We start from the raw sequence: 15,197 nt of genomic DNA on the forward strand, positions 1-15,197 counted from the left end.
CTTAGACTGGACCAGAAGGCAAAAACAAATAAGGGGAGGAACATAGGGTAGGCCAGTAAATAAGCCCCCTGGATGGAAGCTCAGGCATGCCGAGCCCTGTTGCTTTCAGTCCATGACCTGCCCCAGCAATTACTGTAGTTATGTCTGGCAGAGCAAGGAGTAGCTGGCAAACCTGGTGTGGAGAGGGCATGATGGCCAGACCAGTAACCATGATACAAGGGAGGGAAACCAAAAAAAAAAAAAAGAGGAAGAAAAAAAATTGGTGCCACCGTACAAATGCTAATATATAAAAATGTTTTCTAACAAGACTGTTGTTCAATAACTATGTCTTTTCTTAGCTCCACCATGGGCACTGGTGATTTAGAAATTAGCATTGTCATTTATACTCTTTGTTTTCACCTTCATGAATAAATCCACATGGGCATAAGCCACTACCCACAGGAAAAACAGAATTACCATCCTCCAAATGAGACTTATTTCTGCAATGTGATAAACTCTCAAAAAATAAACAGTTTCTATCACTATTTTAACTATTTACTGTGCAAAGAAACTTTTTTAAATTTTCCAAATTGTTATGAGAGCTACAATGTTCTATATGTGCATAATGTACTTTATAGTCATTTGTAGTTTATGCCACTGGTACTGTGGCTTTCTTTAGTGCTGTTTATCAGAAATTTATCAGGCAGAATGTGTTGGAATTTGTATGTTGTATGGGAGCAATGCAGACACCACAAAGTAAGAGTCAGTGCAGACACCATGAAATAAGAGTCAGTGCAGACACCATGAAGTTAGAGTCAGTGCAGATACCACGAAGTAAGAGTCAATGCAGACACCATGAAATAAGAGTCAGTGCAGACACCATGAAGTAAGAGTTAGTGCAGACACCATGAAGTAAGAGTTAGTGCGGACACCACAAAGTAAGAGTCAGTGCAGACACCATGAAGTAAGAGTCAGTGCAGACACCATGAAGTAAGAGTCAGTGAAGACACCATGAAATAAGAGTCAGTGCAGACACCATGAAGCACGAGTCAGTGCAGACACCACAAAGTAAGAGTCGGTGCAGACACCACGAAGTAAGAGTCAGTGCAGACACCATGAAGTAAGAGTTAGTTCAGACACCGTGAAGTAAGAGTTAGTGCGGACACCACAAAGTAAGAGTCAGTGCAGACACCATGAAGTAAGAGACAGTGCAGACACAGTGAACAAATGGGTTTCTTTTTTTATCCTTTTGTTGCTCTGCAGTGGTTTTGAACTCATAGCAATTGGGTAAGATGGCAGGTCCAGGTTGCAGAAGAGGATCATTCTCATTTTTAAGTTACTAAGCAGCTAAAACATCTTTCACTAGACAGTCTTTTTACCCAGCACTTTTGGAACAGGAAAAAGAGGACAGCTATGTTATTAGAATGTTGGATTGTGTACTCAGCTTAAACAAACATTGATGACCAGAAACTTTTATTTTTATGTCAAAAACAGTCCATGATAAAACAAAAAACAAAAAGTTGCTTCAGCTCTTATGCAGTCTTCATAAGCAGATGTAAATAACCATACCATTTATTTTTGTAGGTACCCCCTGGTGACCCCAGGATTAATGACACCAATATTTGCATTCCCTTTTACCGATCTTCTCCTGTATGTGGCAGTGGAGAACTAGGCTCCCTTTTTGGTGAACCCAACACACGAGAGCAGATCAATGGACTCACAACCTTCATCGATGCCAGCATGGTGTATGGAAGCACACCATCCATGGCACTACGTTTGAGAAACATGAGCAATGACCTGGGATTACTGGCAGTAAACCAGAACTACACAGATGATGGATTGGCACTACCACCCTTTAACTACCAATCAACTAACCCCTGTCCACTGAACCACAAGATTTCCAAGAATCTTTCATCTGATGGCATACCCTGCTTTCTGGCTGGTAAAGTATAAAAAGTTATATAATTAACTAACTGAAATGTTTAATCTGCTTATTGGAAAAAGAACTTGGATACACTGCCTGTTCACAGGATTAAAGCACAAATATAATGGAGATGGTTCAGACTTGGAATGGGGTAGAATTATTTACAAAATAAATTAATAAAAGATGCAATCACTACCTGAAGAAGTAGTTGATTACCACACATATTAGGGGTTTTAAATAGGGTGGGACAAACATTAAACAAGCAGGAGATAGAAAAAGACAGGAAATTTAATTAGAGAGCTAGCTTTTTTCTTTTTTGTCCCCCACCTCTATGCAAGATCTTGTCTGAGAACCCAATTTAGGCCATCCAGATATACCATAACTAACAGGTGGAGTCAGCAACCGCAGCAAGGTACAGGTGCTGAGGTCAAGATTAGAGCTCATTCTGACATCAGTGCAAGGCACCATGATAAACAGATTTTTTTACTGTTAAACAATACATGGGAGATGGATGTGTGGTGCCATCAGAATATCTATGCATCTCGTCCACTAACTGTGATACTATATATTCAATTGTATTACTTGTGTTCCTGATTCCAGTGAAGTAATAGCATGATCCCTTAACCTACCAACTGATAAGAAAAGAGGCCAGGTATTCATTTATTATCTTTTAAGGCTGATGCCTCTTTGATACAGATCCATTTTTAAGTCTGGGTCAATGGCCTAATGAATAAAGTTCACTGTCTCTCCGCCAACAGGCAGGCACAAAAAGCTATAGGTTTTCTGAGTGGACTGCATAGCTAACTGTCTTTTCCTACTAGTTTTCACCATAGTAGTCTGTAATTTCATTAATATACTAAATAATGTGAAGCTTTATGTGGCTTATTTAAACAACAGTGACTATCTGACCAATTTTTGGAAAAGGTGCCATTGTATATGTATTGTCTTCTTGAGTAATTCCTATCTAGGGGAGCGTTAGAACCTCGATTTGCCTACACTTGCCAACTACCACAAAACAATCCCAGACAGGCCTTGCTCACTCACGCTCCTAGTGTGGTCCTTTCTACCAGAAGCCGCATTGTCCATTCACACTCCTTGATTAATGCCACTAGCAACTGGTAACAGTGATACAAATCTATACCCCCCCCCCCCCTCACCAAAGGCAAGTTAACAAGATCTCTTCTACATATAGCATCTGATTCAAAAAATGAATCAGTCCAGTGCATGGATTGTTAGAGAGAAATGTCAACATTTGTCTCAAACTTGAAGCACAATGTGCAGCCCATAACTTAAATATTATTACAATTGCAACATCTTGGCTCAACCCAAATTCCCTAATTCTTCGTTATTTAGAATATAGAATCAGGTTATCATTTTTTTTTTTTTTGTAGAGCCTTTCACCCAAGGCTCATGGTGGAGGTATGTCCTCTTTCTGTAACAAACTACACCTCTTATTGCTGAACCATGAAACATTACACACTCTGAACTAAGCAAGTTGGACTGTCAATAATAGCTGACTTCTCAAGCTTAGAATCACCATCATCTACAGTCCTCTTCCAGCCTCACCATCAACCATACCTCTAACTGCCCAGATTTTCCCGGAATGTCCAGATTTTACTCATATTTTTCATTTGTTCCTTATAAAATGTGTGATTTTCTGGCAAATCACTGGGATGATCTGAGGACTGAAGTCACTAAATAATGATATACACTTGTGTTCAGACTTCATATTGTTCAGAAAAATGCATGTTAAGACAACTCCTGTTATTCTAGCAACATTCTAAGTTTATAAGAGCAATATTTAAAATCTGTCCCTATTTTTGGGCCTTTGTCCCCCCATTCTGTTTGGCTCCGTCCAGATTTTTTGTGCTGAGAGGTTGAGAGGTATGCCATCAACCTTTACTACCATCTATGGTCAAGACAAATGCGTCTCTAGTAACCTAACACAATGTAATTAAACTGGGTGATGTCAGCCTCATATACACACTTACTAAATTCTGTCCTGGATTTCATTTATGCAGACAGTTTTCTTGTCTACAAAACTAACATAGCTTCAGGGAATCATACCTTACTGAGCTAGGTCCCAAACACTAAAGTGAAAGACTGACCCAACCATGCATTTAGTTCAATTAATTCTCTTCATGCTCACTAGCACATACTGTCAACCAAACACAAAAAGGTTGGGAGGGTGGCCGAATGGTTAAGGTGTTTGCCTTACAAACACAAGGTGCAGGGTTTGAATCTCACAAGGGATAATTGGCTAGGCTTAAAATGGCTTGCAAGGGCTGTTAGCTTAGTACTAACCTATGAACCTATGAACAAAGAGAAGCAATCCCAGGCTCCCTCATTAACTTCTGAGCCTTCACTCCTAACCACCAGTAGCAAATCTGTGTGGCTGCTTCTCCTTACCACTGATTGGAACCCTGTTCTGTCTCAGTATCCAGACTAATTGCAGCACAGGAATGGAATGCCATTACTTGTACTACATTCTCAACAAAACAGACATGTCTGCCTTATGGAAAAGGAGAGTTTATGACCATAGTGCTCCATGGAATAGCCCTGCATAACATTATCAGCATTATCATCAACTCCTTTTTTACATTTTCACATGGGGTTGGGGTGTCACATTAACTGTTGTCATTTCTTTCAGTTTAGAGACACTCTCCTACCTTCTTTATCATCATGCTCACCTGTTACAGGTCTTCTTGGCTGGACATCTTCATCTTTTCTTGGCTTCCTACTGTCGCTCCCAAATCTGCTTTACTAAATTACTTTCCTCTTTCCTGTACACATGAATGAACCTCCATAATTAGTTCTCCCTGACTTGTGTAATTGCAGCTACTTTGGCTTCTGCTCTGATGTCCTAATGTCTTTGCTTCACAGTGTGCATCCTTCTACCCATGTAAAACACTTTGTCACGTCACCTCAAACTTCCTCAGCTGCTCTGCCTTCACTAACCTGGTTTCTGTGCTATACAAAAGCACTAGGCACACTACTGTTTTGTACACATTACTTTCCAGCTTCGTTGGCATTCTTCTGTCACATGTTACCTCTGACACTTTGTGCCAGTTGGCTGCAGCACCTCTTATTCTAGATTTGGCCTCTTCCTTCATACTTCCTTTCTCATCAACCACACATCCCAGGAATTAATGCATTTCAATTCTATGGTAAAGCCTGCTTCTCAAACAACCTCAAAGACAATCTGGCTAGATTGATATCACCTGTATTCAAAAGAAATGCAAGTAATTTGTTAACATTGAAAAAGCTTCTTATTTAAGTATGAAAATGCTTCCCTTTTTCATAGTCCTAAAAGTTTCTGAAAAAAAAGGTCAGCTGCCAATTCAATAAGACAAAAAAGCATTAACCTTTGATCTAAATGGGGAAGGCTACTCCAGTCCACGAAGCACAACCAATGTTTTCTGTTCTCCCGCTTTCCAGGTTGTTATCCACGCATACCCTCTTTGTTTAACAGCAACACCAACTCAGTCACCTACAATTTTCTTTTCAAATCTCCTTTTACTTCCACTTAACTGCCGTAAGTGAAAGTAACCACCTTATAAAATGGTTGCTAATAGCAGCAAACCCAGCTCAGACATACAATTTTCTTATTTATCTGACGCATGCACATAGCAACCTTTCTCACACTAGTATATATTTCCCAGACTTTAGAAACTCCACAATTGTACTATGCCCCTTTCCAAACAGGAGACATCTAGCTGAATTATTTCTTGAGGACCCACATCTAGTCAATCTTCCATCGCTAAAATCTTGAAATTACCATCTTCTAACCAACTCAAGAATTATTTCTATTCCTTATCCTTGTTATGTGATGAATAGCAGGTTCGCACTACATGTATATCCAAATTCTCTATAACTTTTATTTATTTATTTTTATTTTACATTTGTTGACCGGGCTAGTCTAACTGGATACATGTCCATTTTCAGTAGAGGCTCGGGGAGAAAAGCTACAAATTTAATATAAAATAGGAAATCAGTCAACCTAAAATTTAAGACAGTCCAAATCAGCATGCAGATATAAAAAATATAATGAAAATAAAAACGATAACATATAAAAACATTTTTTTTTTTTTTTTTTTTTTTTTTTTTGAGATGAGCAGAGAAACAATATTTTAGATGTACTTAGATTAAAAGAAAGGATAAGTGAGAGAGAGGAGGGGAAAAGAAAGGATAAGTGAGAGAGAGGAGGGGAAAAGATAGGAAAGGTACTGGAGATATAATAGGATGAGTAGAGGATAAGATGATTTTCATAGAGCTAAGAAAGTTAGTTTTAAGAAGGCAAACAAGCACCTAAGAAGAGAGGAAAGAAAAGAAGCCTTTGAGTACTTGTTCAAAGGGTACGTTTCCTGTCTTAAGGAGTGGCTGTGGAACTTTAGAAAACATTTATTGGGTTATTGGGTAGAGAAGGGGAAGAAGGAAAGGGAAATGGCCTAATAAACTAGGCCTAAATAACTAAAGCCATTTATAAGTGAGTGAACACTAGGGACATTATAGGTGTACTTTCATAGACTTTTCCAGTGTCATTTATTTATTGTCACAGTTCTCCTACAAGCCAAACTAAAGGAATATAGACCAGACCACTAATCCCAGCTCTGGCTTTAAAGCTGCCTAAATAACCATGCGTATAATGGTGAAAAGGCACCATTCTTTGCCCTTGTGGCTAATTTAAGAAATCCATTAAGAATTATTTTTCACCCCCCTTTCACTCTCCACTTCACCATATTTGTTAGCACTCTTACCCTTACAAAGCTTAAGTTTGATCTGTTTAGGACTGATCACTCTTCTACATCATTTATTTTTATATTTATTCTTACCTGTTTGTGAACTGGGTAAACCCACTGGACACAACTGTCCTTTTTCCAGGGTGAGCCTTGTTCAGAATCACTCAGTAGGCAAATGAAGGTGGAAGGAATCAAACCCTGTACTCTGAAATAGTCACTTCCTATCATTACCACTTACTTCTTTACTAATACTCTCAGAAAGCAGACCTTGATAAACAACATACAAACATTTATTCTGCAGTGTGCTAGAAAGAAGATCACTGCTTAACCCTTGGCAGACCTTGGTGCATACCTCTCAACCTCTTAGTGCAAAAAATCTGGACAAAGCCTGACATAATGGGGAGAAAAAGGCCCAAAAATAGGGACACATTTTAAATATTGCTCTTATAAACTTAGAAAGCTAGCAGAATAACAGGATTTGTGTTAGCATTCATTTTCTGAAGGATATGAAGTCTGAAACTCAAATGCATATCATTATCTAGTGACTTTTAATTCTTAGATCATCCCAGTGATTTCTCAAAAAAACTAAATTTTTATGCGAAAAAGACCAACACTATAAGGCAAAAAACTGGACATTCTGTGAAAATCTGCACAGGAAAAAGTGAAAGGACCTGATAGGAGTGGGCAACAGTGGGGAGGGCGTTGAATATGAGATCAAGAGGGCTGTAAAATAATGCCAATTGCTGCAGGGTGAGAGAAGCAACTGTCTGTGACAATAAAGAGGGCAGGATAGTGCCAATGAAACTGCAAAGGTATCAGGAAGGAACAGTTGTGACACTGACCTGGAACTTAGACAGAAGAGAACCAGTGAGAGGAAAGGGGAATAAATAGCTTGAAACATGACCTATCAGGTCCATTAGAATCTCTATTTGACTACAACCTCCAAACAGGCTTCATCCCTAGGGAATGATGGACTGCAAATGTGATCCCTCTACACAAAGGTGATCCAACAACAGATCCAGGGAATGACAGACCCATAAGTTTAATTATTATTATCTGCAAGGCCATGGAAAGAATTATTGTGGACCTCATAAACAAAGACATAGGAAATCTTCAGACATTGAAACCATCACAATTTCATTTCATCAGAGACAGGTCACACCTACTAAACTTGGTGGACTTCTTTGAGAAGGTCACTAGAGCCATGGGCAAGGACAAAATGATACATACTGCCTACCCTGACCTGGCAAAGGCATTAGAAAAAATACCGTACCTGGGTAATATTGACAAACTCACAAATTTAAGCATAAATTCCTATGTTACTTAATGGATAGCCAAATAGCTCACAGATAAGACACACAAAGTTAGGGTAGGGGAATCCACCTCCACCAAGAAGCCTGTTACTAGCTGTGTCTCACAGGGCTGAGTACTGGGACCTCTCCAGTTTGGAATAGACTTCTGTGAGGTCAAGGCAAATGTAGAGGGCCTTTGATTGACCAAATTTGCTGATGAATCCAAGTTGTGTGCAATCAGTGAATCCACTAAAGATGTAGATATCCTCTAGAAAGGTCTGACACACACAAATAACAGGTGCCAGAACCATGGCCTAAAATGCAGTGCAAAAAAATGCATAATTATACGTTTTTGGAAGATGACTACCCTTGTAAATTATAACATTGATAACACTTCCCTAAGCGTAGAGCCAAAGGTAAGGGAGTTGGGAGCTCAGGTTGACAGTAAACTGAACTTTAATTACCATGTGCCCATGGTAGTGAGAAAATCCTTTTATGTGGTACAACTTGTAAATAAGGGCATGACATCTAGATCTAAGATCACAGTATCACTATATTCATCCCTCATTAGACCAATAATTGAATACAATGCAGTTTGTAGATGCCCTACATCACAGGCATATACCAAAGCCACTCTAGTCCATGGGCATTGATAAGTGGGAAGCTTGAAGTATGAATGCTTATCCTGAAAAAGGCTCCAGGACCATTAACCTAGTAACATCCTATGATCCTATGATATAGTTTTGTTGACTGGTGACTTAGCCATAAGGGGGATTAAGAACATTAGCAAGGAAACAATGTGATATGAGGTTACAGTGATACTGTCATCTAAGTAATTAAAATCTGAAGGCCTTGGAGCCTACAGAAAGTGATCACAGGAGCCAGGCGTTTTGTGAATGCCCTTGGGACACTAGAGAGGCCAAAGGGAAAAGCAGAAAACTGAAAATGAGAGAAAGACACACAGAAACATAAAACTTCCTGATGAGAGGGTGTATAGGGATGTGAAGGTAAGCATCTTTCAGATCCAAGGACACCAGAAAAGCCTCAGGTAAAAAAAGAGGAAACAGAGTTTGAAAAGTAACATCCTGGAATACAATTGCTGTCCCACTTGGGAAGGGGGAGACAGGTTGAATAGTCCCTTAGTTCAACAGTGACCCTTGAACCTCCAGGAGATGAGAAAGTTGTTCTAGAGAAGGTTGAGGAATCCCCAAAAAGGTAGGGAGAGAATTCCATATCATGAAGTAACCATGATGGCTGATAGAAAGAACTCAAGAGTCTGAAGTGATGAGATGTCAGTTTGGAAGACAAAGGCAGAACCGAAGGGACAAAGAAACATGGTTTAAAGGTGGGGGGGGGGGGTGAATCATCTAACAGAAGCAGACTTATCAGATAAAGGAGGTTTCTGAGCCACAGAAATCTAAGAAGCCTTAGCAGAGGGGGCCTGCCTCACAACCTTCCTGCCCTTAGAGGCCTGGCAGGTTTGCCTATGAACAAAAGGAGATCTAGAAGGATAATTTCTTTTGAACTTAGGGATAGGACAGACAGAAATATATTTAAGGTCTTGCAAGATTTTGCCTTTCTCTTGAAGAGACTTAAACAAGTCAGCAGTAGCAGCCCCAAAACAATGAGCATTATCCAAAGGAATATCCAACAACTTGGCCTTAATGTCTTCAAGAAGAGACTGGAGATGAAGCCAAGAACAATCCTGCATAACAGACCTAAAAGCCGCAGCCCTAGAAGAGGTGTCAGCAGCATCACAGCTGCACTTAATAGAGTGCAAGCCATTTGTGAAGCAAAACTCAAAATAGCTAAGGCAGAGGATATGCCATCAGAATCAAGGAGGGCAGAGATAAACTGCCTGGCTTGAGCCATCAAGGCCAGAGCATTCCTGGTCATGTGGGTCTGATAATTAATAGCCCTAAAGGCCAAAGTAGAAGCAGTGTAAACTTCCTCGCCAATCCTCTCCATTGTTCTGTTATCCTTATCAGAAGACAAAAGTTTGGAAGAGGGTAAAAGTTTTAAAGGTTTGTTAGAAGAGACTGACACCACAGCAGGATCAGCAGAAGGACATTTAAATAAAAACAGACAATCCTAAGGAACCTTATAGAACCTGTCAGGTTTCTTTAGAGCAGGATGATGAGAATTATAAGGCTTGGAAGCAGCAATGAAAGTATCAAACAAGGCAGCCAAAAGAGGAGGAACTGCCGATGGTTTAGGAGTATCCACCTGAAGCAACTCATAATATTTTCTCTGAATATCCAACACTTGAGAAGAATCCCACTTAAATAATTTTATCATCCTAACAACTGTGCCCCTAAAGGACAATTCCTCGAAAGGAGACTCAAGGTTAACAGACTCCTCATCATCAGAACCATAAGAAAAGGTGAAGGCATCTTTGAAGAATAGGACAAAGACCCCTCACCAGACAAGGAATCCTCATGCGAGGAATCTGGTTCTCTAAACCATTTAGAAGGGGTAGAGGTTCAAAGAGGAGTGGGTACTGAAACCCCTTGAGGAGGATGTAGGGCTATTAAGGCAGAGAACAAGCCCTGAGTAAACTCCTGCCACATTCCTTTTGAAGATCCATAGGACAGATGGAAACATGCTTCAGTTTTTGTCTTTTCTTAGCGGGAACATCAGCCCTAGCAAATACTGGAGGTTCCAACCCTTGGCAGGATCTGAGAAGAACTGGATCTTCCTCTCTGACCAATATCTGTAAATCCATCAAGAACCTTCCAAGATAATCAACTGTGGTTTCCCTTGATGTCTGTAGCAAATGCCTGCCAAGCCTCAGAGAATGTGAGAAAAGACAGCTCCATGCCGGCCTTTGATGGGGTCTTAGCACAGGAATCTGACATAAACACCAGTCAACCTATAAAGCTATTATCTTCTTCTAGAGGGACATCTTGTAGAGGATTGACAGCCAAAGAAACTGGCTGAGACTTCTTTGCCTTCTTCTTACTTAGCAGGAGTATCTCGGTGTTAAAGGATTTCACCATAGTACCCTGAGCTAACTGTCAAAGCCATTGGTTTTCAAGCTAAATGGCCAGGGAAGACAAATGGTTTCTGAGTGTCTTAGGCACAAATGCCTTACAAATACTAAAAGAGGCATGGTCATGGGAAGAGCCCAAGCAAAAAAGACACTGTTCATGATGATCCTTACAGGGAATCTGCCTCCCACACTGACATTTTCCCTTCTTGGATGACATGAACTCTAGGTAGTGATAAAAAAATACAAGACCAAGAAAGTTAATTTAAAAATAAAATGAAAAAGAAAAATAACCTCAATGAGGCACTTGTATGGTGTTGCTAAATATTCAGTACAGCAACAAAATGTTCAAACCAACTGGCAACAATGGTGTTCAAACTGGCAGCAAAAGAAGTTCTGGGTAGTTGTGTCTGTATGTCCCTTTTACACCCTACATTATGTGTGAGGAGCATAAATGTGATGTATGGTGCAAACAAGATCTCTTTTAAGCTTATCTATACTGGCCAAGCAACGGGCTGCCTGGAGCAGGACATCCCTTATGTATTGACTACTGCAACAATGATAGTGAAGGACATGTGAGGTTACAGTGAAACTGGTAGGGTCGCTTAGAGACACAGGAAATATGAGGTTACAGTGAAACTGGTATGATGGATTAGGTTGCCAGGAGATATTTATTTATTTATTTATTTATTTATTTATTTAATGTTTGTTAACCGGGAAAGTCCAACTTGGAACAAAGCCAGTTTTCAGCAGAGGCCCGGGAAGAAATGCTCCAGATGCATGTCTTTGAAGGTGGGAGGAAACCGGAGCACCCAGAAGAAAACCAACACAAAAGCAGGGAGGACATGCAGACTCTGCACAGAAGGCACCCCAGCCAAGAATCAATCCGGAGAACCTCTTGCTGTGAGGCGACAACACTACCACTGCACCACTGCACCGTCTGATATGAAGTTACAGTGAAACTGGTATGAGATCTTAGGGAACCAAGACGTATGAGGTTACAGTGAAATGGATATGAGGGCTGAGAGTGCCAGGAGATACAAGGTTACAGTGAAACTGGTACTAGGACTTAGGGAACCAGGAGATATGAAGTAGAGTGAAACCTGGTATGAGGGCGTACGGTGCTAGAAGTTATGAGATTGCAGTGAAAACAGGTATAAGGGCTTAGGGAACCAGGAGCTATGAGGTTACAGTAAAGCCTGATATGATGGCTTAGGGAACCAGGACATGGGAGGTTACAGTAAAAGTGGTATAAGGCTTAGGGAACCAGGAGATAGAAGGTTACATTGCAACTGATAGGAGGAGCTTAGAAATCGAGGAGATATGAGGTTACAGTGAAACTGATATCAAGACTTAAGATGCCAGGAGATATGATGCTACACTGAAACTGATATCAGGGCTTAGGATGCCAGGAGATATGAGGCTACAGTGAAACTGATATCAGGACGTAGGATACCAGGAGTTATGAGGATGTCAGAGAAACAAAATCGATGAGCATGTACTCAGGCAGGAGAAACAAAGTACAGAAAAGACCAGAAGAACAAACAAGGAGTCAGAAGATGGCTGGGTAGTATTACTGTGCAATGTAAGGAATCTCAAATGGAATATGGGGGGGGCTTCAAACAATGATGCAAGAGAACCGGTGACCATTGCTATTATAAGAGAAACCTGCACCACTGAAAAGCTGGTGGAGGGATGACACAAGACCATGGCTCTAAACCTTCCATTTCCAAAATGAGGAACAGCTGCCCTCATAATGTGCGACAAATAGGCAAAATGTGGAAAACATACTAATGGCTTACTATCATTTGATACTAGGAAGGTTATATGATGGTTAAAATGTGCTGGTTTCACTCCCATAAAAATCTTTTAATGAATTAATGTGATTCATTTCTATTTACCCTGGATATCAGTGAAAAAACTCATAACACTGGATGTGTTACAGATCCTTTCAATGTGGAACTTCATGCAACATGAACTTTTTAAGACCCCCAAATGAGGTACATTCCTCGTAATGAGGTACAGTTGAGAGGTATTAGTTGTGTGGTAATAATGGGATGACACAACAGTTATGTGGTAACTCACTATAGTTGTGGTACACAAATAATAGGATCATTACTAAAGGATTTATCTGTCTGTATTGCAATGTCTACAGGAGGAGAATATCAGTCTTCTGTCAGCATCTTCCGCAGTCAGTTTAGGGTATGAGGCTGTAATGTCAACCTATGGCTCTTAGAGGGCAGGCTAGACATAAACACAGAAAAAATGAATGCACTTCTCCAGTCCTGTGCTTTTGCTTTGTTCTGTAGAAAGGCCAAAGCTATGTAAATAGAATGAGTGGAGAAAGGCTATGCATACATGCAGTATTAAATAGTTAAAAGTGGAAATACTTGTTATACAAATGAATGCAAACAACATGAAGATGCCACAATATGAAGACAAGATGATCAATTTCAACAATTGGCTTAAGTATTGGTGTCATTCAAAGGGGATCCAATGCCTGTCAGCCTGGGATGACATGCTCGACAAGCCATGATGCTTTGCTAGGGACAGCTTGCACCTGTCACCCCTGGGCTTTCGGATATTGGCAAAGGGTCTTGCTACCTCCAAAGTGCCTTTTTTAGGCAAGGCTCAAAAGACAAACCCACCTCCATAGGTATCACAAGGGATAAGAAACTAAGAGTAATGCTACTCAATGCCAGAAGTCTAAGCCTCAAGATGCACGCACTCAAAACTCTCCTTAGCATGGAGAACATCGATATCTGTGCAGTAACAGAAACCTGGTTCAAGGCTCCCGAGAGCACCCCAGCACTACCAGGTTATAGCTCATACCATGCTTTTCGGCCCCAAAACTTGGACCAAACCACAAAAGGAGGGGGAGTATCAATATTCGTCAAAGATACCCACACCTCCAGGTTGGTGGCACAGCACAAAGCATCAGAGACTATTCATGTGCAACTAACAGTGGGTAAAACTGCCTTCCAGTTTATAGCCTGCTACAGACCACCCTCCCAAACCCAGGAACCCCACTCCGCCTTCCTGAGAACACTGGAAAATATGAAGGTCTCTCCAAACACCATTATATTGGGCGAATTCAACTACCCAAACATAGACTTGGAGCATTACTCTAGCTTCAACACCCTAGCCCAAAGGTTCCTAGAATTTATAAACTCAAATGCTATGGAACAACTTGTTACCACTCCCACAAGAGGGGAAAACGTACTGGACCTGATCATCACCAAAATGGGGACTCTATGCTCCAGACCAGAAGTGTATCCCTCACTGGTAAGATCAGACCATAAACTAATCTCACTGGATATTCACATCCCGACTCCACCCCCTGCCCTGAAAACCACAGTGAAAAACTTCTCTAAAGCAAATTTCACACTCCTCAAAACTGAGGTGGAATCCTTCAAAGCCCCCGGGCCTGTGGAAAATATGGCCCAGACCGCAGAATCCTTTATAAACGCATTCTATGAACACCTTTAGGAATGCATGGATCATGCAATCCCAAATAAAACCAAGACCCAATCCTCCAAAGGCAGGCGTCCTGTCTGGTGGACCCCAGCCATAAACAAACTATACAATAGAAGGCAAAATCCCAAAAAGGGAAGGCATCTCTGATCAGTATTAGCAAAAAACTAAGGGCACTCATAAAATCGTCTAAGGCCAGCTTTGAGAGAAAAATTGCACAGGACACTAAGGATAATCACAAGGCTTTCTTTAGTTATGTTAGGAACCTGGGTGGGAATTCCCAGATATGCTCAGAATTAGTCCAAAATGACAAAAAATGCACCGAACCCACAGACATTGCCAACATCCTAGCTGACAGGTTCAGTGCAAACTTCTCCCCCCCCTACCAAAAGGGCAAATATCTATCCCAGCAGAGTGCTGCCCCCCTGACATCTCAGATGCTCAGGTAAGAGCTGCCCTCTCCAAAGCAAAAAACACAGCATCAATGGGACCAGATGGTGTCCCGGGCTGCGTCCTACATGAACTCCAAGAAGAGCTAAACCCAAACATAAAACTACTGTTCAATCTCAGCCTTAATACAGGATATATACCCAAAGAGTGTCGTACAGCAACAGTGGTCCCTCTCCACAAAGGTGGTGCCTCAACGGATCCTGTAAACTATCGCCACATAAGCCTGACTAGCTTGGTCTGCAAAGCTATGGAAAGGATCATCATTGACCTCATAAATAAAGATATTGGGGACCTACAGACACTGGATCCTACCCAGTTCGGCTTTGTTAAGGGCAAATCCTGCCTCTTAA

General features: G+C 40.9%; 1 protein-coding gene across 1 annotated transcript in view; it reads left to right on the forward strand.

Moving 5' to 3' along the window:
- Window positions 1–15,197, forward strand: part of LOC122813724 (eosinophil peroxidase-like) — a 341,523-nt gene that overhangs the window by 143,933 nt on the left and 182,393 nt on the right. Inside the window, exon 6 of the mRNA XM_044086190.1 lies at window positions 1,564–1,921. Within this exon, the coding sequence (XP_043942125.1) occupies window positions 1,564–1,921 (358 nt within the window). The remainder of the gene's footprint in view (window positions 1–1,563; window positions 1,922–15,197) is intronic.

The sequence above is a fragment of the Protopterus annectens genome, chromosome 10.part0 (genome assembly GCF_019279795.1).
Source record: "Protopterus annectens isolate FY-2018-M chromosome 10.part0, PAN1.0, whole genome shotgun sequence".
Lineage (NCBI taxonomy): Eukaryota > Metazoa > Chordata > Ceratodontiformes > Protopteridae > Protopterus > Protopterus annectens.